Genomic DNA, 26,201 nt, shown 5'->3' with positions numbered 1-26,201 from the left:
CTATTTATTAATACTTTTCACATAAACTCACATAACAACACATTATGTATCTTTTATTAATGTTTGACATAAATAAATTTGTTGATCGTCATTTGTCTTAGAGTTCCGTGTACCAAGGGACATAATCCAAGATGGCGATCTCTCAGAATCGTCGATCTTTTCCTGAAAAAAACTTGAAATTTTCTATACCTGTGTATTTTACGCACCCCCCCCCACACTTTGGGTATTAAATTTCTGAAAAAAAAGTGTGCAAATTACATGGGTTTTTACGGTACTGATACAGAAGTTGATGTAGTGTGATAGGTCTAGATCTATAGCGGAAGTGTACTGATACAGAAGTGGATGTAGCTAGTGTGATAGGTCTATAGCGGAAGTGTACTGATACAGAAGTGTATGTAGTGTGAAAGGTCTATAGCGGAAGTGTACTGATACAGAAGTGGATGTAGTGTGAAAGGTCTATAGCGGAAGTGTACTGATACAGCAGTGGATGTAGGGTGATAGGTCTATAGCAGAGGTGTACTGATACAGAAGTGGATGTAGTGTGATAGGTCTATAGCGGTGGTGTACTGATACAGAAGTTGATGTAGCTAGTGTGATAGGTCTATAGCGGAAGTGTACTGATACAGAAGTGGATGTAGTGTGATGGGTCTATAGTGGAAGTGTACTGATAAAGAAGTGGATGTAGTGTTATAAGTCTATAGCGGAGGTGTACTGATACAGAAATGGATGTAGTGTGATAGGTCTATAGCGAAAGTGTACTGATACAGAAGTTGATGTAGTGTGATAGGTCTATATCTATAGCGGAAGTGTAATGATAAAGAAGTGTATGTAGTGTGATAGGTCTATAGCGGAAGTGTACTGATACAGAAGTGGATGTAGGTTGATAGGTCTATAGCAGAGGTGTACTGATACAGAAGTGGATGTAGTGTGATGGGTCTGTAGCGGAAATGTACTGTACAGAAGTGGATGTAGTGCGATAGGTCTATAGCGGATGTGTACTGATACAGAAGTGGATGCAGTGTGATAGGTCTATAGCGGAAGTGTACTGATACAGAAGTGGATGTAGTGTGATACGTCTAGATCTATAGCGGAAGTGTACTGATACAGAAGTGGATGTAGTGTGATAGGTCTATAGTGGAAGTGTACTGATACAGAAGTGGATGTAGTGTGATGGGTCTATAGCGGAAGTGTACTGATACAGAAGTGTATTTAGTGTGATAGGTCTATAGCGGAAGTGTACTGATACAGAGGTGGACGTAGTGTGAAAGGTCTATAGCGGAGGTGTACCGATACAGAAGTGAACGTAGTGTGATAGGTCTATAGCGGAGGTGTACTGATACAGAAGTGGACGTAGTGTGATAGGTCTATAGCGGAAGTGTACTGATACAGAAATGGATGTAGTGTGATAGGTCTATAGCGGAAGTGTACTGATACAGAAGTGGACGTAGTGTGATAGGTCTATGGCGGAAGTGTACTGATACAGAAGTGGACATAGTGTGATAGGTCTATAGCGGTGGTGTACTGATACAGAAGTGGACGTAGTGTGATAGGTCTATTGTGGAAGTGTACTGATACAGAAGTGTATGTAGTGTGATAGGTCTATAGTGGAAGTGTACTGATACAAATGAGGATGTAGTGTGATAGGTCTATAGTGGAAGTGTACTGATACAGAAGTGGACGTAGTGTGATAGGTCTATATCTATAGCGGAAGTGTAATGATAAAGAAGTGTATGTAGTGTGATAGGTCTATAGTGGAAGTGTACTGATACAGAAGTGGATGTAGTGTGATACAATGTAGTTGTGTATCACACCACAGTATCATCCTATGACAAACACAACATCGCCTATCCCAGGAGAGAGTGTCACAATTTTATGATTAAAATTTGGGAGTGTAATCATTGGAGAAACATGTGGGCTAAAGTCATAATGTCGATATAAATGATATCTATCAATGATCCCTTGTCCTATAAGTATAATGCTCCTGTGGGGTTCATGTATGAACAATTGTTTGAATTATACAAAACCAAACTGAACTATCAAGTAACAGTCATTGTTTGTACCACATTGAGCTGAGTTTTTTTAATACATTGATGACAAGCCATAAGCATGAAAAACAATCCAACAATTTCTTATACAAGAAAAGGTTTAAATATTTGCAAAATAAAAATGTGAAAACAATGTCCTGACAAATACATTGTATCATTTAAGTTTTATAAATTATATTCCTTGACTAGGAAATAGTATAAACACAAAGGTGTTCCGCATAGGTAATAATTCGTAATAAACAAATCATTTTGAAATTTTATGATGTAAAAGATTGTAAGGATAGCAGCATCATTTAAAGTGTAAATGTGCATATATAAAAGCCAGTAACGATTATATTGTTTTAAAAATATTTTTCTACATATATATTAAGTTTAAAGATGTATATGGTATTGCTCCATGCAAATTTTCTATTTGTTTACATCTGTCAGGGACTAACGATCTCAAAGATATCAGTTAGAAGATATGTTATTTCTTCAACTTTCTATAAATATAGAAACAAATAAGCTAGTGGTATACAAATGATAAACATTTTATTACACAATATTTTCAGTGTTTGTCGTTCAAACAATTTTTTCATCACTCGCACCTGGATAAAATCTTACCTGTAAGACATCCTTTTCAAAAATAGCAAACTTTACAGTCTTGATATTGGTCTTTCTGTTGCTGCCATATTTGTTGACAGTGTCACACATGGTTTTAGCTACAAGATGCTGGGGGTACATCAATTTCCCTGTACCAAGTACAGGGAAAGCTATGCTCTGCATCTTCATTTTATCTGCTTCCATCAGACACTTTGTGATCAGCAACTCCAGAACCTAAATGAGAAATGAAAATGATGTTTTACATAAAAGATATCTTTATGCCCCTATTGTAAGATCCTAATTAGTCTTATGACATTTTGACCTTTTCTGTTCTCTTTTTACCTGTTCTGACTCAATGTATTGTACTGATAATTATGTCACAAAAAATATGTATCATGTGATGACTTTTGTTCAAAACTTAATACTACTGTATTTGATATTGTTTTGTATACTTATAATCTACAGACTAGAAAAGTGACGTAAAAAAATAAAATTCTAGCAGCCATCTTTTCCTTCTGATCCAGTTAAAATGAAACATAACAAAGCAAGTTATTGCAAAGCAATCCAGTCTCCCATCGGTAATGATTTCTTTATTTACCAAGCTGTACACCTATATCAGGATACAGTTCACAGTGTCACCACCTGTCTTCTGCACTCCGCAAGCTAAGACATACTTGCATACCAGATCTGGTTATAAGTTCCTGGTGAAATAGTATAGAAGATATGCCCCAGACAAACTTTTTCAAAGGATAAGGTCAAAGGTCAAACCGTGGGTCGCAGTAACCTACTTTTTGTATGTGATACTCAACCATCTTAAGATGTACTTGCACAACAAATATCGTTACTTCAGGTGAAATAATACAGAAACTATCCCCGGACAGTCTTTTTTCAGAGGTTGTGGTCAAAGGTCAAACCATAGGTCACAGTGACCTACTTTTTGTACTTTATACTCTGCCATCCAAAGATACACTTGCATACCAAATATGGTTACTCCAGGTAAAATAGTAAAGAAGATATGCCCTGAACATTTTTTTAACGGCAGACAGAATTCGGAGGGATGTAAAGAGGGACAAACAGATGAAGTACAGACCCATGGTTCCCCCTGGAACCACTGGGTGTCTAAAAATCTGGGGAACAGGACACACCTCAGACTGAAAGTTTTGGCAGACCTCTCACTAAGAAACTGATAACAACCTTTAACTGTCAAATTCCCTTGCAACCAACTTGGTCTTTGGTCTCAAAACTGAACATGCACAACTATAAGGACAAAAGACAACCTGTGGAAATTAGGCCCTTAGGGCCTGTATGGCTTACCTGGATATTTAAGTAGTTATGACGCGATGGTCTCATTAAAAGCAATACTGCAAACCACCACACTACTAGCTCAATTTACTTAGTGAAAACCATGGTGATTGTTCAATGGGAAATGACTCGCACATGTGTGCATTGCAAGTTCCTGTAGCACATATATATAGAGGACATTTTATGGTGTCTTCAGTAATAACAAATATATTTCACAGGTGTGGCTAATATTTTGATATTTTTCACGAGTGGGCAGCACGAGTGAAACATTTCAGCACTGAACTGCTTTCAGTGCCTATGAATGCCAACTGCATGGACAAAGGCAAATTCCATGAAGCGCGCTATATATATAATGCTTATATATATTTACCATTTTCAATTTCCATTTGGTTGTGCGATTTTTTTTAATGTCCAAATTCAAATTTACCGCACTTACTGATTGCGAAAGCTCAATTCCTGGAACAGCCCAACAGCCAGAACCATTTTGAGGGATCAAAAAATAGTGCGTGGAAGAATTCAATAAAAAATATAAAAATGATATGCTCAGTACAAATATTTCATCAGTTTTTCAAATCTTACATGTTCAATAACATCTGCCATATTCATTCCAATCAGTGTTCATTTGTACAAATTAGCCCATTTTACGATCTGCGGAAGCCTATAAGTTACAGCAGTAATACGGTAACACCACGCTTCATCGCCACGCTTCGTCTAGGAATGTTCAACTGTTGAAGTTAAATACACAGTCTTTGAAAGAGGAATTTGCAAAGAACCCTGCAGGCGTAGACATAATATTGCTGGTTGAATTAACATTTACCTGACTGTTTGAAGACAGGGAAACTGGTATGATGTCGGACGCCTGCGAGGATTCGGTAGACTGACCAGAGTGAGGGATCGCCATTTTGAATTCTACGGGACGCGGTGGCGGGATAGTTCCCCTTGTCATGGCAGATAGAGACGTGCTAAGGGCTTTCTTTTGATTTGAAGACACAAAACAGTTATAGGAGCGAAGTGACGACTCACAACGATGGTCTGACATGTACATAATGTGCCTCGCTTCAAACCCTGTGTCATTTACACTGAGAAACACTTAAGGACGAAAAAATCAATTCTACGACTTAATCTACCTTATTATACCAGTAAACTTCAATTAGCATTGAATTTTACAAAACACAATCTAAATCATAAATTCATGACCCAACTTAATGACGTACCAGCTAAATAATCTATGCATGGCTAACTTAATGATGTACAATCTAAATCATATTTGCATGGCCCAAATTACGGAAACACTCTCCAAATTAGCGGAGCACCATTTAAATTTAAAAACCATATCCAAGTTGTCGGGACATGGACCAGTTTTCAGGAACAACAACCAATTTTCAGGGACAACAACCAATTTTCAGGAACATAACAATTCAATAAGATTGTGCCTTTGTTCCCGAAAACTGGTCGTTGGCCCCCGAAAATTAAGTCGTTGTCCCGCTCACTCGCACAGCGGTATTCCCTTTGATGTAGCCGCGCTCCGGCGAAGCCCGTACAGGTGAGGCAGTCTATAGTCCCTGCCTTGCTGGCCGTGTTCTCGGTATAGCTATGTAACGACGGTTGCTCTAATTCCGTAATCAAAACGATATAATAACACAGGTCGATAGTACACTTATATTTACTTCGAATGAAATAAATAAAGACCAAGGAAATAATGCTTATTTTGTACTACGGCCAGGGTTAGGATCGAAATGAACGACCATTTGAGAATAATGCATAACTTTTACCGTATTGCTGAACTGGTGCTTTGATACATCACTCCAGGGACACATGAAGCCAGTATATACGTCTCTGATCACTCATATAATAATCAAAGACACAATATGAACTCTCAATATTAACGATATTTAATGACGAACGATAAGTACGTCCCGATGTCGTATACAACTTATATTACGTAAACTATATCCCCCGGCTCCGTTCGGTCCGAGGTACTAGTTGTCCAGTATTTATTGATAAACTCGTGCAAATGATGAACCGATTGTGTAAATGTTCATAAACGAACCACTGTATATATATATATATGTTAAGACAGTTTACGTTCCTATTTTGCTTCATATACCTTTCAATCGTTTTTTATGTTGTTAATAGTTTTGTGATTTATATAATCCTCTTAGTAAGGAGATTCCCGATCACCTGTCCTCTCAGCTTTTAATTTCTATTGTATTTAACATAAATGTATTTTATTCATATTTTGGTGTTTTTTTAATCATTACTGATATAATTTCAATTAAATGGAACTTTATCTTTCCTGTACTGTCGTAAGAATATCCCTTCTGATTTAATGTTTCATGTTATAATATTTAAGGTTGAACTTTCTATTTAGTTTAGGTTATCGGGTGATAAAGAAAAAATAATTTACCCGGGTTCCATTGTAGTTATCACCCGATAACCTAAATTGAATAGAAAGTTAATCCTTATATTTATAGCCTTTTTCTTTACATAAAACGCGTCCATTTATGTCATCAAAGTAAACGTATGTAAATGAACACACAATCCAGCCGTCCTGTCAGTCAACAACGTGACGTCATCGGAATGTATGAATTTCAACAATGTATGTTTACATTTCAACAATGTATCTTTTGCATGAATACACTAATGAGTTACACATCTGGTATCCGAGGTACTCCTGTTAACTTCCTAAAACAGCAATGTAAGCTCCCGGGTTGTTGAAACTTCGAGTGATAATGACAATGATCTCCACAAAGGCTTTCATTAGAAAAAATACCATTTAAGTTACGTACACTTATGTGTTTAAAGTGAACGAAATTTTCGAAATATCTTGTTTCTTTATTCATTTAAAGCGAACTTAACCATTTCAGAAAGATAATGTGCATCCGTATGTCAGTTATCAAAACTGTATAAAGTAAAGAGAGAAAAAAAATAGAGCATTATTCTTAACCAGAGACGTTATATTACAATATATACGACTTTGGTGTATAGTCTAAACAGTTGCTCTCGTCTAACGAACCTGTGATTACTAAAATTTAGAACCTATGAAACTTCTTATATAAAAGGCTAAGCGTGATCCGGTTGTTAAATATATGAATTATCAGAATTAATATTGAATATTGTATTACCTGTCTTCAGACAGAGACATATAAAGCCGTAAGTAGTATATACGTTTCCGCTTCAGGTCAACCATGACAATCAGAATAATATATAAACTAAAGGTATTTTGTTTTGGTTTCCTTTCTATCATAACCAGATACCTTCTCTGTATTAACGTAATATATTAGGTATCAGTACATTTCACTCATAGTTCCAGTAGTATTAGTAATCATTATCAAATACATATATAGATAAAATATATTGCCGTGTGAATGATGTAATTGATATACAATATGTGTTAAGATAAGTTCTGTGCACTGATCTTACACGAAAATGGCACCGTTTCATTGGTTGATATACCTGTCAATCACGCGCGGTAGAGAGGTGGGCCCTCGCGATGATTGGTTGATGTTCTTGTCGATGCTCCGCTGTTGTTTGATTGACAAGAATATCACGGGCCGTAATTCTCGTCACATTCTGGTGCATGTACTCGCAGTGACATTTGGTATTTCTTTTTCTGTTTCCTGTTGTACAATATATTTAAACTTGAAAGTGACATTCGTTCTGAATTCTTTTTTAATTGGTGCAAGCATCCCATGCATACAATTTTATTATGAGAAAGTAGGTTTACTTTGTTTGTAATGTATAATCGTGCACAGAAACCTTACATGTGGATGTACATTGTATTGGACATGTATGTTGAAATTGTAGGTGTATAAATATAGCTGTTGGTCTGTATGAACTTTCTAACTAAGCATTGAAGGATAATTAAATGTAATCACTACTTGTAAGCGTCAAGGAAAAATCATTAAACTAAGGAACTGTGACAATGTATTATGAGAATTATCGGTGTTCATGTTAAAATATAATAGACAAAAGCAAATATTTATTTATAGGACTGTTTTGCTATTGCTAATACTGAAATACTTTTTTCCTGCTAACACAATGTTCAAATACTAAAGTGACATTTGTACTGAATTCGTTTTACTTAGCGCAGGCAGCCTGGTCCTCGCATAAAATGTTAGTGAAAAAGTGGGTTGACTTGGTATGTAATGTATAAAAAGCTGTATTTGACAAGAGGGTATAATTGTACAAGTATGTGCAAAATGTTGTTGAATGTATAGGTAAGTGGTTGTTATGAAAAAAACATGTTGATATGATTGATTGTACATACGTGTGCATGTTTATATGTTTGCAGGTAGGTTGGCCCAGTTAATTATTTCTTTAACAAAGGAAAAATCTTGTTATTTCATTATCTGATTAAGTAACCAGCAACCGACCGTGGAGAAGTTGATTTGTACTTTAATTTTTAAATCATAGTATACTGTAAAAGCATATATTTACGTTGGTGGTTAAATTTCGTTGTTTTGGATTTGGGACAAGTTCGTGGGGAAAATATTTCGTGAAATCAATATTTTCAAACCCAGTTATTTTATGTTTGACACCTGGACAATAAGACTTACCGTACATCGCCCGAGGTGATCACCCATCCACTCCAGGTGAAATTTTCACACCTCGCTTCACCCCAGTCAGTGGAAAACAATAGATCGACCATCGCCCGATGGTCACCGTACTGCTTGCGAGGTTCAGGTAAGACCCGGCGAGATAAACTCACACTATGGGTATCGGTCAAATCCGTCATGCTCTATAATTTACATACAAAGAGCGATGTAACAAACGCTTGATTGACGCGCTATAGTTATAAGTGTTTAACTCTGTGTCTGTGACGATAAGTACACCGTTTATCATGACCTGTGTCTAAATGTAAATACAGCATGGTTTGTAATTAAAGTAATAGTTTATTTCATATTTTCGCTAATTTCTATTTCGTGCGATTAAAATTTCGTTGGGATTATATTTCATGGTTTTCTTTAAACCACGAAATAAACGAAATTAAATCCCCAACGAAATATTATGCTTTTACAGTAATCTGTATTTAACGTTGAAATAGTGTCTCATAGGTCAACTTGGCCGGATAATTAATTCTATCAATTTTGTTTCAACTAGAAACTTTAAATTGTGAATGGATATGTGACTCTTTAATAAAATAAATTATTATTATAAGGGTTAATATATATCACAAGACATCCAATCGACATTAGCCTATAATTGGATGACAACACGTAATCACCTTTTGTCATGCTGTGTACACAAACGCCAATCATGTCGTCGTTGAACAGCACTACTACGTGACCAGTTTCTGTGCAGGATTATATATATTGCAAAGTTACTGTACCGTTACAGTCCAAATATACGGAAATGTATCAGTGAAAAATGTTAACAAATAACTTCAACGTTGGTGTCTTCTGTGTTTGAGTGTCAAAAAAACGTATAGCATATTTTCGGTATTACCGTTTAATGACAAATTGACTACACTGTGTCGTCCTTATGTTAGGTCGACAATTCAAATAAACAACAAAATACCGACAGTTACACATTGAATATCATTATACAATACAGTACTTATTGATGCGATGCTAAGTTATATCGAGGACTTAGATAATCTGAGTCCGTGATTATATTTATCTCGAAAATATAATTGAATTATGAAGGTTAAACTTTTTCTCTCCATATACATGTAATATACACAAGTTATAATTTAACATCTTGGTTCAATAATGTAAAGCAACTCGATCCACTCCTTTAGCCGGCTTAGTTTTAAAATTTGGGTACAGGTACATCACACTAAACACACCGTGTCCAGTGCTTGATTGATAGGTTTTGCGTCCGCTTCACTACCGAGTAGTTTGGATAATCACAGGTAAAATATACAGGTGTGAAACCACGTGATTATGTGGCTTTTCAAAGCAATAAACTGAATTGAATTGGATTACCAGGTACAGTTTTCTTACCTGTGGGTCTTACCTGGGAATCTCCAATTAACTCATTACAGCATAATTATGACAGTGGTAATACAGAACTTGTGTGGTGTTTGATCACACCTCTAACCCCCTTAGAGCACAGGTCTGTTATTTCAACCGGCAGGTGTGATATGCTTGAATCTACCTGAAACTATGCTTTACCTGTGACTACATGTGCCATTGTAATTATCCATGTATACAGCTAATAATGTTTAAATATCATATCAGCATGGTAATAATGTAATGTGATCGCACTGCCAAAGTATTATAAAACATTTCTAATTTACATTTATATCATGGCAGCACCCCTACCTCTACAAAATTATAGAAACAACCTATATACTGAAAATATTCCGTTATCATAATTCTAATCAAAGACGAATAAAACCAGTATATACGTACGTATCCGCTATAATTTTGTTTATGATACATTGTATCTTATTAAACATTATTAATTCAATTCAGGTTATTGCATTGGATATCCACATAATCACGTGGTTTTCACACCTGTACATCTTACCAGTGATTGACCGAACTACTCGGTAGTGAAGCGGACGCAAAACCTATCAATCAAGCACTGGACACAGGTGTGTTTAGTATTTTGTACCTGTCGCAAATTTCACACCTAAGCCGGCTCAAGGAGTGGATCGAGATGCTTTTCATTATTGAACAAAGATGTTTAATTATATCTAAGTCCGTGGCATTACACATCAATAAGTACTGTATTGAATAATATCAAATGTGTAACTGTCGGTATTTTGTTGTTTATTTGAATTTTCGACCTAACATAAGGACGACACAGTGTCGTCGATTTGTCATTAAACGGTAATACCGAAAATATGCTATACGTTTTATTGACATTCAAACACAGAAGACACCAACGTTGAAGTTATTTTGTAAATATTTTTACTGATACATTTCCGTATATTTGGACCGTAGCGGTACAGTAACTTTGCAATATATATAATCCGGCACAGAAACAGATCACGTAGTAGTGCTGTTCAACGACGACATGACTGGCGGTTGTGTACACAGCATGCACCAGAGTGTGACGAGAATTACGGCCCGTGATATTCTTGTCAATCAAACAACAGCGGAGCATCGACAAGAACATCAACCAATCATCGCGAGGGCCCACCTCTCTACCGCGCGTGATTGACAGGTATATCAACCAATGAAACGGTGCCATTTTCGTGTAAGATCAGTGCACAGAACTTATCTTAACACCTACTGTATATCAATTACATCATTCACACGGCAATATATTTTATCTATATATGTATATGATAATGATTACTAATACTACTGGAACTATGAGTAAAATGTACTGATACCTAACATATTACGTTAATACAGAGAAGGTCTCTGGTTATGATATAAAGGAAACCAAAACAAAATACCTTTAGTTTATATATTATTCTGATTGTCATGGTTGACCTGAAGCGGAAACGTATATACTACTTACGGCTTTATATGTCTCTGTCTGAAGACAGGTAATACAATATTCAATATTAATTCTGATAATTCATATATTTAACAACCGGATCACGCTTAGCCTTTTATATAAGAAGTTTCATAGGTTCTAAATTTTAGTAATCACAGGTTCGTTAGACGAGAGCAACTGTTTAGACTATACACCAAAGTCGTATATATTGTAATATAACGTCTCTGGTTAAGAATAATGCTCTATTTTTTTTCTCTCTTTACTTTATACAGTTTTGATAACTGACATACGGATGCACATTATCTTTCTGAAATGGTTAAGTTCGCTTTAAATGAATAAAGAAACAAGATATTTCGAAAATTTCGTTCACTTTAAACACATAAGTGTACGTAACTTAAATGGTATTTTTTCTAATGAAAGCCTTTGTGGAGATCATTGTCATTATCACTCGAAGTTTCAACAACCCGGGAGCTTACATTGCTGTTTTAGGAAGTTAACAGGAGTACCTCGGATACCAGATGTGTAACTCATTAGTGTATTCATGCAAAAGATACATTGTTGAAATGTAAATATACATTGTTGAAATTCATACATTCCGATGACGTCACGTTGTTGACTGACAGGACGGCTGGATTGTGTGTTCATTTACATACGTTTACTTTGATGACATAAATGGACGCGTTTTATGTAAAGAAAAAGGCTATAAATATAAGGATTAACTTTCTATTCAATTTAGGTTATCGGGTGATAACTACAATGGAACCCGGGTAAATTATTTTTTCTTTATCACCCGATAACCTAAACTAAATAGAAAGTTCAACCTTAAATATTATAACATGAAACATTAAATCAGAAGGGATATTCTTACGACAGTACAGGAAAGATAAAGTTCCATTTAATTGAAATTATATCAGTAATGATTAAAAAAACACCAAAATATGAATAAAATACATTTATGTTAAATACAATAGAAATTAAAAGCTGAGAGGACAGGTGATCGGGAATCTCCTTACTAAGAGGATTATATAAATCACAAAACTATTAACAACATAAAAAACGATTGAAAGGTATATGAAGCAAAATAGGAACGTAAACTGTCTTAACATATATATATATATACAGTGGTTCGTTTATGAACATTTACCTCGGACCGAACGGAGCCGGGGGATATAGTTTACGTAATATAAGTTGTATACGACATCGGGACGTACTTATCATTCGTCATTAAATATCGTTAATATTGAGAGTTCATATTGTGTCTTTGATTATTATATGAGTGATCAGAGACGTATATACTGGCTTCATGTGTCCCTGGAGTGATGTATCAAAGCACCAGTTCAGCAATACGGTAAAAGTTATGCATTATTCTCAAATGGTCGTTCATTTCGATCCTAACCCTGGCCGTAGTACAAAATAAGCATTATTTCCTTGGTCTTTATTTATTTCATTCGAAGTAAATATAAGTGTACTATCGACCTGTGTTATTATATCGTTTTGATTACGGAATTAGAGCAACCGTCGTTGCATAGCTATACCGACAACACGGCCAGCAAGGCAGGGACTATAGACTGCCTAACCTGTACGGGCTTCGCCGGAGCGCGGCTACATCAAAGGGAATACCGCTGTGCGAGTGAGCGGGACAACGACTTAATTTTCGGGGGCCAACAACCAGTTTTCGGGAACAAAGGCACAATCTTATTGAATTGTTATGTTCCTGAAAATTGGTTGTTGTCCCTGAAAATTGGTTGTTGTTCCTGAAAACTGGTCCATGTCCCGACAACTTGGATATGGTTTTTAAATTTAAATGGTGCTCCGCTAATTTGGAGAGTGTTTCCGTAATTTGGGCCATGCAAATATGATTTAGATTGTACATCATTAAGTTAGCCATGCATAGATTATTTAGCTGGTACGTCATTAAGTTGGGTCATGAATTTATGATTTAGATTGTGTTTTGTAAAATTCAATGCTAATTGAAGTTTACTGGTATAATAAGGTAGATTAAGTCGTAGAATTGATTTTTTCGTCCTTAAGTGTTTCTCAGTGTTAAGTACTGGATTGCTGTGGCCTGTAGGCAATGAGGTGTGTACTGCTTGTCGACATGGGACGATTTACAGATGAAAGAGAGAAAACGTGCGAATGTACGTTTCACCAGAGGCATTGTGTTGTACCAAATGTTGGTGGTCAAAGGGGAGATACAAGCAACCTTCAATTGTTATACTGATTGAACAGCTGTGTGGAATTAACATAATTTTTTTCTAAAAAAAGGTTTCAACATTTTCACCGGACACCAGGACGACTGTACATTCGCTTATCTTTAGCCGATTATCGGGAATCCAGTCAACCTTGGTTTTGTTTTTGCTGGGTTGTGTGTGAAAGTGTAACATATTCTCCAGATTCGTCAAGTTGAAAGGTGAATGAATTGGGGGTAAGCTGGTGATGAAATTCCATCCCCCTTGTCACAAAGTGAATGGATAAATTGAACCACACACAGTGGCGAAGGATCACCAGTGAGGTATCAGCAGCGGCCAGGTAAGTGGCAATTTTTTCTAGGTGACACGGTTCAATAACAGGTTTATGGTTAGTTGGTTTACTTAAGCCTGACTTTTCTTTGTGCTTGAGCAGCCCGTCCAGAATTCCATTCTCATGTCTGAAATCTTTATCTCTCATGATATCAATGTTCCTATGAATATCAGCCAAATGCCTGTTTATCGCTCCCCGAATGTTTTTCAATGTGTTCCTGTGGTATAGATCTCCCCCTTCAGTCTAGCTTCAACATAAAACCTCCGTAGTTCCTCGGCCAGGTCCTGAACGCTTACTTCCTGCATGTAGACCGATTTCCCAGTTTTCTCAATATTCCTGTCTGTAAAATACAATTAAATTTGACTGCGATTCCCCAGATAAGGAGTGAGAAAGTCAGCTGTGTAACAGTTAAGCCGTTTTTTGTTTGCGTTTTATAAATTGCAACATTTAACGTGTTTTGATTGATTTTTATACAATGTGACACTATTAACAAACTTCTACAGTACCAATCAAACTTACTTTGAAATATCTTTATCCCCCAGGCAGTGTTTTTTTTGGTGGAATTGGCCTGTCTGGCATCGAAATACAGTGAAAGATCGTCATCAGTTACATTGTCAAACCTCCCCTTGGTTCGCAGACACCGGCATTTCTGGAGGGGGCAGGCACTCCAATGCCGCCCTCTGTATTTTCGCTTCAATTTCTTTCCAAATTCCTTTGGAACTTGCCATCAATTCTATCCCTTCCAGATCTAGTCCGCTTAATAAATCTTCCTTGCTGGTATCCATATCCATTTCATCTGTATTCCTATCACTGGGCAAACAAATACTCCAATTTCCAAGCTCTGAGTTGGATAATCCAATATCGTCGCTATCATCCATTTCGTAGACGACAGATACTCCTTACAGATAGGTGGCATTTTATTTTTATTTTAAAAGTAACGTAGCGTTTATTTTCGACTTCTGTCATCTATTATTATATTTCTTTTAATTTCAATCTGTCACGTATGATAGGTTTTTTTCCCCATTTTCTGTTGTCAACAAACATAACAGAATTGTCGATCAAGGGGAGGTAGCTTTAACTTGTTTTCATTCCTTTGAATTCCTACGCTGTTATAGCAGTTCATGAGCTGGACAACTCGCAACTAACTTTGGTAGGGTTATATAGTGGCAATGCCATACGATGGTAAATATATCAAAATATTAGCCACACAAGTGAAATATATTTATTATAACTGAAGACACCATTTAATTTTCTATTTATTACATTTTTAAAGCATAAAACATGAAAAATGTAATGCATTAAAATAGGGCGGGAATCAGAATCGTAATAATTAGCGCGCCGACAAAGCTTGTTTGGAAAAGGGGGAAAAGAAGAAAATTGGTAAATTATTATGTAATGTCTATTGAAGTAACTAATATATAAACTAATAAACAAATATTTTGTTTATTGTTATTCATAAAAATGGTAACAAAAACAATGATGTATATAAACAAAACAGCAACAATTATACGTAAAAAGTACGTGAGACATAAGATAATCCGTGAATATTTTGATGTCCGATTGCGTTTTTTTCGCAGTGTTCTTGTTTCTCATGCTTTCCACGACAGCTTCGGTATCATTAGCATTATTGAATTGTTCCCCTGCATCCATAACACGTTTCGTCTCCTTTTCCATTTGTTCGTTGTTAATCATTACGTCTAATTCAACAATCCTTGCTGCAAATTCCTCCAAAATCTCCTCGCCAGTCACCATCGTTGATTATGCAGACGACATGTGTAACACTAATAAGCAAAACCAAATCCGGAAGCGGCGCCATCCAGAAATTTGGGTGGGGCTTTGTAAATCAAGCTTTAAATTATTTTCCATGAAACGGCATTTATTCTATGACAACAATTCGTTTGTTTACATTAAAAGCAGACAGCAATAAACGGAAATGGCAAAATCCGGAAATTTAGGAGGGGGTGTGATATCACTTTTCTAGGGGGTGTGATATCACTTTCAAGGGGTGTGATATCACTCCAAGGGTCTGTGATATCACCCGGGCTGATATCAACTTGTGGCAATTTTAGACTTATTACACATACAAAAAGGGTGTTATTATTAGTAAACATATGATAATCTAATGATATCGCGCTTGACAACAAGGCTGTTGTATTATTTATATAATTATAATTATTTATATAATGGGCTCCTTGGACTAGGAACAATCTCCAGACCTATATGGGGAAGGGCTTGCCAAAGGCAGCGCGGAGAGATTACTCAAACAGAGGTCAGAACGACGAAAGAAGAGACCAGGCAGGTATACAGGCTGTCGGTATGAGCAAACAGGGAAGTTGGCTACATTGGGAGAGTGCAAGAGAGTAGAAATTATCATGGGGTGACATCTGGAGGATGGAGGGGTACAGACTTGGCTTCCTGTTGAAGGCAACATATGACATGCTACCTAGCCCATCAAATCTACACACCTGGGGACTGAGAGACAATGCAGCAATTGGACTCTGAGGATGACCCGCCAATCGGAGTATATGCTAGCACAGTTGAACTTACAGATGGCAGGTACACATGGCACCATGACCAGGTTCTCAAGGAAATAGCAGAGAGCCTTGACAATGCCAGAAAGAAGAAAAGAGCAGTGAATAAGGGAACAAAGTTTGTCAACTTCGTGAAGGCAGGAACCAAAGGGGAGAGCAGCTCGGAGGGAGGTGGGATACTCGCAACAGCAGGAGACTGGGAAATAAGGGCAGACATCCATCAGAGGATGGGTTTACCAGCAGAGGTGGCTGCTACCATACTCTAACATTGTGTTCTGGTCCTGGAACTCCAAGCTGGTCCTGATGGTAGAACTGACCGTTCCACGGGAGGACAGGATAGAGGAGGCACTTAAGCGGAAGAGGACGAAGTACCAGAAACTTGTATAGGACTGCCAACAACAAAGTTGGAAGGTGGTGCCTGCCAGTAGAGGTTGAATGCAGGGGTTTCCCTGGCCAATCTCTATGGAGGACTTTGAGGTTGCTGGGGATGCTGGGGATGCTAGGGACAGGGCGGAAGAAGCTGGTGGGTGTGGTGAGCAGACAGGCAGAGATGATATCAAACTCTAAATGGAGGAAGAGAGAAGAGCCGTGGAGTGGACACCAGCAACAGTGCTACAACATGGGACATCACGAGACTCAATGGATGCTGCATGCTGCTGCAGCAACAACATGGCAGCAAGCTGCAATTCCAACCAGCAGCAGCGAGAGCCGACCTGTCCCTGGCTGGGTCTGATCAACCCAGTCGGCGCACCTCTGGAGGGCGTCATGGATAAGCGCCGAAAGGTCTAACGAAGGAGGACCATCCATCTGATGACGGAACTAGCCAGCATTGGAATATTCAAATGTATTCAAGGTATAATATTGTGGATTCATTGTTATTCTTGTGTCACTTAAAGATCATGTAACGGTTATAAGAGATGGAAAGCATAAAGTATTGTGACATGATATTTTCATGTATAAGGGTAGGAGTAAACATGCAAGGTGTACAGCCCAGTGCCATTTTGAGATGTAAGTACAACTCACACAATCACAGTTTGGCTTGATTTGCATCTCAAACCAAGCTTCAATTTTGTAGAAACTGTGTTAAAAACGAGATTCATCAGTCTGGTGTGATTAATAAATGCAAAGTTTGTTTTAAACACAAACAGTGACTGAAAACTTATTTTACAAGCTTTCAAAAATGTCTGTTTCCTTTATCAAGCCAAGAGTGTAAATGACTGGTGTCTAATGACTCTAAATCGCTTTAAACAATTCTCTAAGCCACAATATGGTGATTCAGAAAAGTCACCTGTCAGAAATTATTGAGATATTTTGTCAAATAGCACTCTAATACTACAGGCAGTCAGAGGGGTGGGTAATACGTTTACACATTCTGCCCCTTATTGGATTATAAGTTTCATAGAAACTGTGTTTGCCAATCCTGTATGAATCGAAAGACGCAATGACTACCAAACAATTTAAAGCACCTCTACCAACTCCAACTTGCTTTTAAAGTAAAAAGGGTTCAGCTCTTATGTTTTAACCTCAAATCTGTTCTATATAAACTGATCCACTGTCCAATGGAAGAAGGCATTCCTACCGGTGGCACCACCTAGCACATCATATTTAGCATAGGAGGTTTACCCAGCATATCTTAATTTGATCTTAAAAGGCTCTGCCGTAAAACATGTGGTATCAGGTAGGAATAGGGGTGGGGGGTCACCATGAAACTCCCACTTTCGAGTTAAATCTATTTTTAAGAGGTTTCTCTATACCACAAGATAAACTCCTGGGGCCATTTCCCTAATCTACTTTTACAAGCAATGTTTACATTGATATCATTTCAAAAAGACATATATGCAATCAATTATTCTGTAAAATCAAATTCATTTCATATTAAATCTTTCGCGACATGATGATGATTCAGAGAAACCATTGTTGTTTTACTTACCATGAGAGAAAAATTGCCTGTTGGTCTCCAGGGAGGCAAAACTACATGAAATATGCGTTTTACATCAGAAAAGTTTCCAGCCGAGGTCCAAGTTATATCACCTATGTTGATCCCATCTTTGTAGTGATCATTGCATTCTTTTTGGATACTTTGTCCAGCTTTAAGTAACATTGTTTTGGAAACAAATCCACAATCTAAGTCCAGTTTGGTATTGGTTGTGTTGACAAGAATATCCACCTTAAAACGATAAAGACTTTACATCATTCACAGACAATTATTACAGGAAAGGATGTTAAACAGATGTTTATGAATCAAACTTCTCCTCAAATCTGACATGAATATAATAATTTTTAATTTTGAAGTTTTGAGTTTGGTACTTTGTATCATATATACAATCAAACCTGTTCATACAATCACCTCTAGTAGAGACCACCTGTGATAAGAGACCACTTCATATGTTCCCCATATTAGTGATGAACCAGAATTAAGAGAACATCTCTCTTATATAAGACCACTTTTTAGTATTTCAGAGTGTGGTCCCTTAATTCAGGTTTGACTGTATCTACATATACATACCTAACCTAAAAATGTCCACACTGTTGGAATTACTTCTTTGCCCCATATACATATACATACCCATATAGTTCAGTGTTTTAAAAACCTTGTTTATCTTTACGACATGCAGACTTATTAATTCACAATGCAGTTGCTAATATTTCAATCTATTAAAAACTAATCGCCTGAAAATGTAAGCAAACCTTGAAAACGTCAGCAATGATCAACTACATTTGCTTGTTGATATTTTTAGTCAATAAGAAAATTGAATCAATGTTTTCAAGGTTCTGCTTATGAATGCCATAAATAATGTACAAGGTTCTGATTATGAATGCCATAAATAATGTAAAAACTAATCTAATATAACAGGCTAAACAAAATAACTTGACAAAGTCAAGCATTGACGGAATAGCCAAAATTATAATATATTCCCTGCAAACTAACATGTCCTCTTCGGGATGAACAACAGACATATAAATGGCATTTTCAAAAGTCCACCATCTAATGATGTTACGCTAAATATATGTTAATTATTTTTGCCTAAATAATAAGTACCTGCTTTCATTATAGGGTGAATACAAGTAGGTAAGTGATGGAGCGTCAACACCAAGGATTCCGTAAATGTAAGTTATATTAATTTGCATGTTTTGGATGGCTTGGCTAATCGTCATCAGAACAACTCTACAATGGTACCTAGCAGAGCTTATTATATAAGGTGCAAATTATAGTTTGTAACATAAGTCGTAGTAATTATCGAGTAACCATGTGATATACAGTATAATCGCAGGAAATGAGATACTGGGGAAGTGTTAAAAATTCTTTTGTTGATTCCTTCACAGGTACATCGACCGACCACTACCCACCGGACAACTTGGATCTCCTCGCCCAATAACTTTAGTTATTTATAAATTAAGGTGAATAACTATTGCTTTCATTCTATTCATGCAGCTTAATCGATTAATGCAAAATGTAGAAGTTTGTCGGTGTGCATGTATATATCAAGTTTATATGACAAGGAAATGTATAAGCTGGGAATCTTTGTGAAGAAAAACAAGAGGACCAATGGGCCTGAATCGCTCACCTGGTATTAATCTCACACTTGTAATCTTAAAAGTGGACTATAATCCAGCAGTGACAGGTAAAATATAAGTGTTTGATTCAAAAGAATCTATTAAACAATTTCAACATATTTGACCTCTGTGACCTTGAAAATGGGTGAAGATCAAACTTGTTAACACATCATCCAAGCTTGTAACTGGCCGAATATCATCATCCTGGACCTTTTTTGTTATTCAGAAGAAGTTGTTTAAAGGTTTTCAACATATTTGACCCCTGTGACCTTGAATATAAGTCAAGGTCATTCAATTGAAAATACTTGGTAGCCTTTCATCCCAGCATGTCCCTGGCTAAATATCATCACCCTTAGCCTTTTGGTTATTCAGAAGAAGTTGTTGAAAGAATTTATTATATTTGACCCCTGTGACCTTGAAAATGGACAAAGGTCATTCATTTGAACAAACTTGGTACCCCTTCATCCAAGCATGCTACTGGCCAAATATCATCAGCCTTGGCGTCTTGGTTATTCAGAAGAAGTTGTTAAAAGTAAAAAGTTGACGCAGGACGGACGATGGACAGACGACGGACGCCGCGCCATTGCATAAGCTCACTTGGCCCATCGGGCCAGGTGAGCTAAAAAAACAATTATGCTGCTGGTTTGCTTACAGCAGTTAAGAGAGTTTACAGGTACGATGCTTCCATTTACCTTTTGGTCAGTCAAAGACCCTTCAAATATTTCCAGCTGTATTCGTGATTTTCTCCTCCCTCCTTCTCGATCTACAAAGTGCAAGACAAAACAACTTATCAATTTGCCATAATGAACAATAATCTCCAAATATGAATCTACAAGAGATGAAAGTGCCTACCTTGTAAGATCTACATTTAAGTATATATATTTGATCTTTTTGTTTCCATTCCTCTTATCTGTTGGATCAATATTCATGCCAACAGTAAATGTATCTTGTTAATATATTTTGTCAAAATTTAATTAGTGTTATCAAAAGTTAATTCATCTAGTTACTTAAATTGGCTAAATATCATTGTTTTTCGGTTGAGTAATATTTTTTGGATTTAAGATTTATCACCTAGTCTCTAAACCTTACACATCTTTGTTGGAAGATGTAAATTCATTTTCATCATGTGCCCTTCAAATTTGGTCTAGGTAATTTATGCAAATTCCAAACACAATAGCCCTCAACCCCATTAAGATACAAGTCAAATATCATTACTCTAGGACTTTTTGTATTCAGATGAAGTTCTTCATACGTCTGAACACATCTGACTTCTCTAGCCTTGAAAGTGGGTCAAGGTCATTGAATTGAACAAACTTGATAGTTCTCTCGTATTCTAGAACTCTTATGTCATTCAGAAGAGGTAGTTTCAATGCAAACACATATCTTCCCTGTGACCTTGAAAATGGATATTTGTTTGGATAAACTGCAGGTCACCATTTATCCAAACATGTAGTTGGCCAAAATTTATGACCCTGTAAGACCTCTTGGTTGTTCTAAAGTTGTTAAAATGTTATTGCATATTTGACCCCAATGACCTTTTTCTTTGTAATTATAAATTCTAGAGGCAGGGTCAGTGTACAAATTACTCGAAGCCCGCTATTGGCAAAATATCGCTACCCTACTGGTATCAAGGTTACTTGGAAGAAGTTGTTAAAATGTTTTAACACATTTGACTTTGGAAGCATACAAGTTCATTTATTTGAACAAAATTGATTACCGTCAATCTAAGCAGGCTATTGGCCAAATATTATTTCATTAGGCATCTTGATTATTCCAAAGAAATCATTTGAAGAAAAAAGCTGACACTAGACGTGGTCACACATGATACTAAACATGAAACTCAACACAACCTGTGTTAAAATCTAATGAAACCAATTAAGCCCAGCATTTTTTCTTGACTAATGACAAATTAATAAACCAACAATTTAATAATTAAATTGATACCAAGTTGAATATGAAATTTTTGCGACAACAATGTTACATTTATCTCATCTAAAATACTGTTTACATTTCTTCTTTTACAGAGTTTTCACATGCATGATTGCTGTATTAAGGTGAAAAGAGCACAGATAAATTGTTTCAATTATTTGAATGATTAAAAGGTTATATTTTAGGATTCTAACAGAATAGTTGGACATTAGTTTACCCCAATGAGCAGCTCAATGTTTGGGTAGCTACCTACTAATTCTCTATCGATGAGACCAAAATTGGATTTTTTTCGGCAATAAAAACAACACTCAGGCTGACTGATTAGGGTGATGTTTTTGTACTTGATAGTAAAGATTGACAAGGAGATGCCGACCACACCATAGAAAAGCCAAAACAGGTTTTAAAAGAGGGCCAGAATGCAAACTTGCGAGGTAGAACTCGCTTTAAGGGTGGGACGTAAATTAATTTAAAAGAGTATACCCAATTAAATGACATCAGTGAAACATGAAAAGAATCGAGCAGAACTAACTATTTCACTTTCTACTGACTGATGCTGTCAATAAAATAAACCTATATATTTTCTGCATTAAGGTGTTGAGAGCTTGAAAAACTTGAGTAAAGAATCTTGAAAAATTAATATATATATGATGTGTTTATTCATTTTGAATAGAAAATTTGCTAAACATAATTATAATGTTATTTGCATTGTTGTTTTTTCTTTGATTACTGGACCAATTTATTAACTTCTTACTTGGTCTGAAGTTTTTTTGAGTAACCGCGGTTACTTAAATTAGTCCGGTTTCACAACCATGTTTTAAACAATCATTTCACAACAGTGGCAGGAGTAATAATATAATTTATCCTCCTGGAACTCTTTACCTTTAACGAGATTTGCATCATTTTGTTTATTCTGCCTTTTATTCTTTTTATCTGAGCAAAACTGTATTTATACATTTTTTAGATAAATGGCTTTGTATAGACAATAAATCAATTCTTTTCAAAATGATTGGCTACTCTAGATATCAATCAGACTTAAACATCAATGCACACCATGGCAATTACTGTATTTATTCTGCAATAAACCCAGGGGGGCCAACACATAAAATCTTAATGGGATGGGGCTATTACAGAACCATGAAAAAACTTTTGTAGGCATTTCTTCCCAAGTGCAATAATTATTGGTGGCTTCTTACCGAAAAAATATTGTAGCTGGGTTTTTTTCTCCATCAGAGGCAGCTCAATCCCTAACCCTGGGGCTGGCACTGATGAAACTTACAAAGAAAAAGCATAATAACACTTACCCTTTTCTAACAGTGAGAAATCAACACTTTTTTGCATTTGCAGATGATACTGATTAGCTTTGGTGAAGATCTGTCTGGCATTTTCTAACTCCCCATCAGGACAGTAGAGATATATTTCTCTCAAATGTTTAAAAGTTCCGACATAGTTACACAAAGATTCTGCTACTGCTTGCATGCAAATTGGTAAGGCAGTGACATCAGATAAATCCAGAGGAATAGCTAAGCTGAAGACTTCCTTTGACTCAGCAACATCCAATGCTTTTTTAATTTTGGAGGAAACAACAGATTTAGATGAGGACATCCCACTTGCTCTGGCATTCTGTGCTGGGAACTCAGTATAGATGACGCTTGAACAATGAAGGTTGCCAGTCTCACCACTGAAGTAAGTCTGAAAATCTGGTTTGCTGTTAAAGGTAGATGGACTGGGGGTGCCATTTTGCCATAAATCATCCTCCAAAGACATTCCTCCTTCATACAAGAAAAAAAATGAATAAAGGTAACAAAGTTAATCACACTATTAAGGTATTACTGAAATATAATTATAACTACATATATGTGAATCAGTTTTATTTATAACGAAAAATTGTACAAGATCAAGAGTACATCAATTTATTTCTTTTTCATCTTTTGGCATTTGACGCATTGGAACTGTGATGTTGAAAGTTTTTCAACTTGACAAAATTCAATAGCACTCTTAGTTTGTTATCTGACAAATATTGATTGTGTCTGAATGGGATTATAACTGTTTTTGGTGATTATCCACAAACCTAATTGTTTGTGATAAATACCATATGTTTTGCATTTTCTAAAACTTTTTAAGAATACAATAGGCCAAGGGTCTTCAATAGCTTAATTGGAATTTTACTCTGAATTTAAAATGAGCTGAATAGTATAAAAAATATGTGTACGAGAAATATAATGTTTGGATATATAAGGGCCAATCCTTAAGTACCATAAGTGTACAATTGCATTTGTGTCTTTAAGCCTAGCAATTGTGTACGTTTATAGAGCAAGGTTCATTACCCATTCCATGTTATGTTTGGTTTAATTTGTGTTTAGTGTCCTATTAACAGCTTTGGTAATTTAAGGACACGCCAGGTTTTGGTGGTTGAGGAAAGCCATATTTTCCGGAGAAAAAACACCAACCTACGGCCAATACCTGATGTCTGCCCCACGTAGTCCTTAAACCCTTAAATCAACATAATTCCAATTTGGGGTGAAATATATTTTGAGTATAATCATTTGAGGGTAATTAAATCCTTTTTGAACTTTCATAGCCAATCATCACCAGCCAAATATCATTGTGCTTAAGGTCCCCTATTTATACAGAAGAAATTGCTAAAATGTTCAGTTATGTTCCAACACATTTGACCCCCTGCAATATTTTAAGTGCTTAAAGGTCCTTTATTTAAACAGAGCAGCAAAACATAATACTACTTTCAGTTTACATTTTTATAAATTTCACCCCTTTGACCTTGCATACAGATCAAGGTCATCTGTTTTTGTAAAGTCTATTGCATGCTGTGCAAGTTACTTATTAAACAAATATGACTCTATACCTTTTGGCTCCAATGAAAAAGATGTTAAGAGTATTTTAAGATGCAAATAAATAGATAACCCGGCCGGGTGAGCCAAAATGTTGAAGCCATTATCAGATTGAAACTTATGTACATAAGTGTGGTTTATGAACTAAGACAAGTCTACCATTTCACACGCAGGCGCAAAGGCAGTTAGGTCAGCTATGGTCAGTTTCAGCCATGTGACACGGTGGTCAAGTACAGTCCGTGATTGGTCAGTTCAGTCACGTGAGTCAGTCTTTGTTTGGGTCAGTTTCAGCAGCCTGTTTGCAGTAGATTTTGGTGTCTGATTATTTCGTGATTTTTCATTTATTACCTTTCGTGTGCATGAACACATTCTGTAGGAGATATAAGAAATTACTTTTGACTTGGGACGTATGTTTTAAGTGTGGAATATAATAGTTAACAGGTGACACGGAGTTATTTTGGACAGCAGGTTTTGCATCCCGCTTGGAAGCATTCCGCAATGGCGGGAAGAGGTCGAAGAAAACGTCCTTCCAATCACCAAAGTTTTCCAGGATACGACATGCATAACCCATCAAATTGGACAGTCGATCAGTATGCTGACAGAGAAATTGCTAGAACTGGGCTTTTGGACACCTGTTTCAATGTCTAAAGCCACTCTGCGGACACTGTACGTCGAGAACGCTAAGCGTCACCAGCCCACCGAACAGGCCGTGGTTTCACCAACGTCGACAAATAGGCCTACACTCGTTGCACGTAGAGGAAGATCGCGTGTAGATAATGTGTCAATCGAAAATGTGGATTCTGTGCACGTGTTAGATGAAGAAACTGAAAGTGCATCACAGTCACGTTCAGAAGTTATTAATAGTGGGGCGGAAGTTGGGGCTGCGCGCGCAGCAGTGACGAACAATATGGCGGCGCCCATGTCGCAGAATGACACATTACAACAGTTACAAACAACAATCAACCTACTCCTTCAGCGGGAGCTGAACAGGTCCTCCCAAGCTAGCACGTCAAGTCAGCAGCCTCCTACAGAGAGGAACGCGCTAGAGGAGGCCATGGCGAAACTTAATGATACGCCAGCGAGTTCGACATCAAGTGACATGACAAGTGCGTATCACCAGACCGTTTGCCACCCCTTGATATCGTGTCGGATACGACCCACAAACAAATCGTTGAGGGGATAGATGTTAATTTGGCAGCATTGCTGATCCCTGGGTACGAAACCGCAAAGGAACATATCGTGCACACGGAAGGTGTACAGTTTAGCATAAAAACTCCGACAGACCCCAGATTAAGCAAGTTCCTCACCATCAGCGAATTCATAACGGCCTTTGGCAAATATAAACGTATTATGTGCGCAAGACATCCAAACAGGCGCGATGAGTTGGACAGATATGAGGCCAACATCATTGAAATTCACAACCTTTATGGTTCGAAATTCTATGAATACCATAAACTGTTTTCGGCCAGAAGTTCATATGCCTTACATCA

General features: G+C 36.8%; 1 protein-coding gene across 1 annotated transcript in view; it reads right to left on the bottom strand.

The window, feature by feature from the left end:
- LOC110451630 overlaps window positions 1–26,201 on the bottom strand; it is a 101,626-nt gene that overhangs the window by 50,327 nt on the left and 25,098 nt on the right. Inside the window, exons 4-7 of the mRNA XM_021499748.1 lie at window positions 23,167–23,634; window positions 20,629–20,699; window positions 18,312–18,548; window positions 2,649–2,861 (exon numbers count right to left, since the gene is read on the bottom strand). Coding sequence (XP_021355423.1) covers window positions 2,649–2,861; window positions 18,312–18,548; window positions 20,629–20,699; window positions 23,167–23,634 — 989 coding nt within the window. The remainder of the gene's footprint in view (window positions 1–2,648; window positions 2,862–18,311; window positions 18,549–20,628; window positions 20,700–23,166; window positions 23,635–26,201) is intronic.

This window comes from Mizuhopecten yessoensis, unplaced genomic scaffold (genome assembly GCF_002113885.1).
Source record: "Mizuhopecten yessoensis strain PY_sf001 unplaced genomic scaffold, ASM211388v2 scaffold6135_2, whole genome shotgun sequence".
NCBI classification, from domain to species: domain Eukaryota; kingdom Metazoa; phylum Mollusca; class Bivalvia; order Pectinida; family Pectinidae; genus Mizuhopecten; species Mizuhopecten yessoensis.
This window is presented reverse-complemented; position numbering and strand designations above follow the sequence as displayed.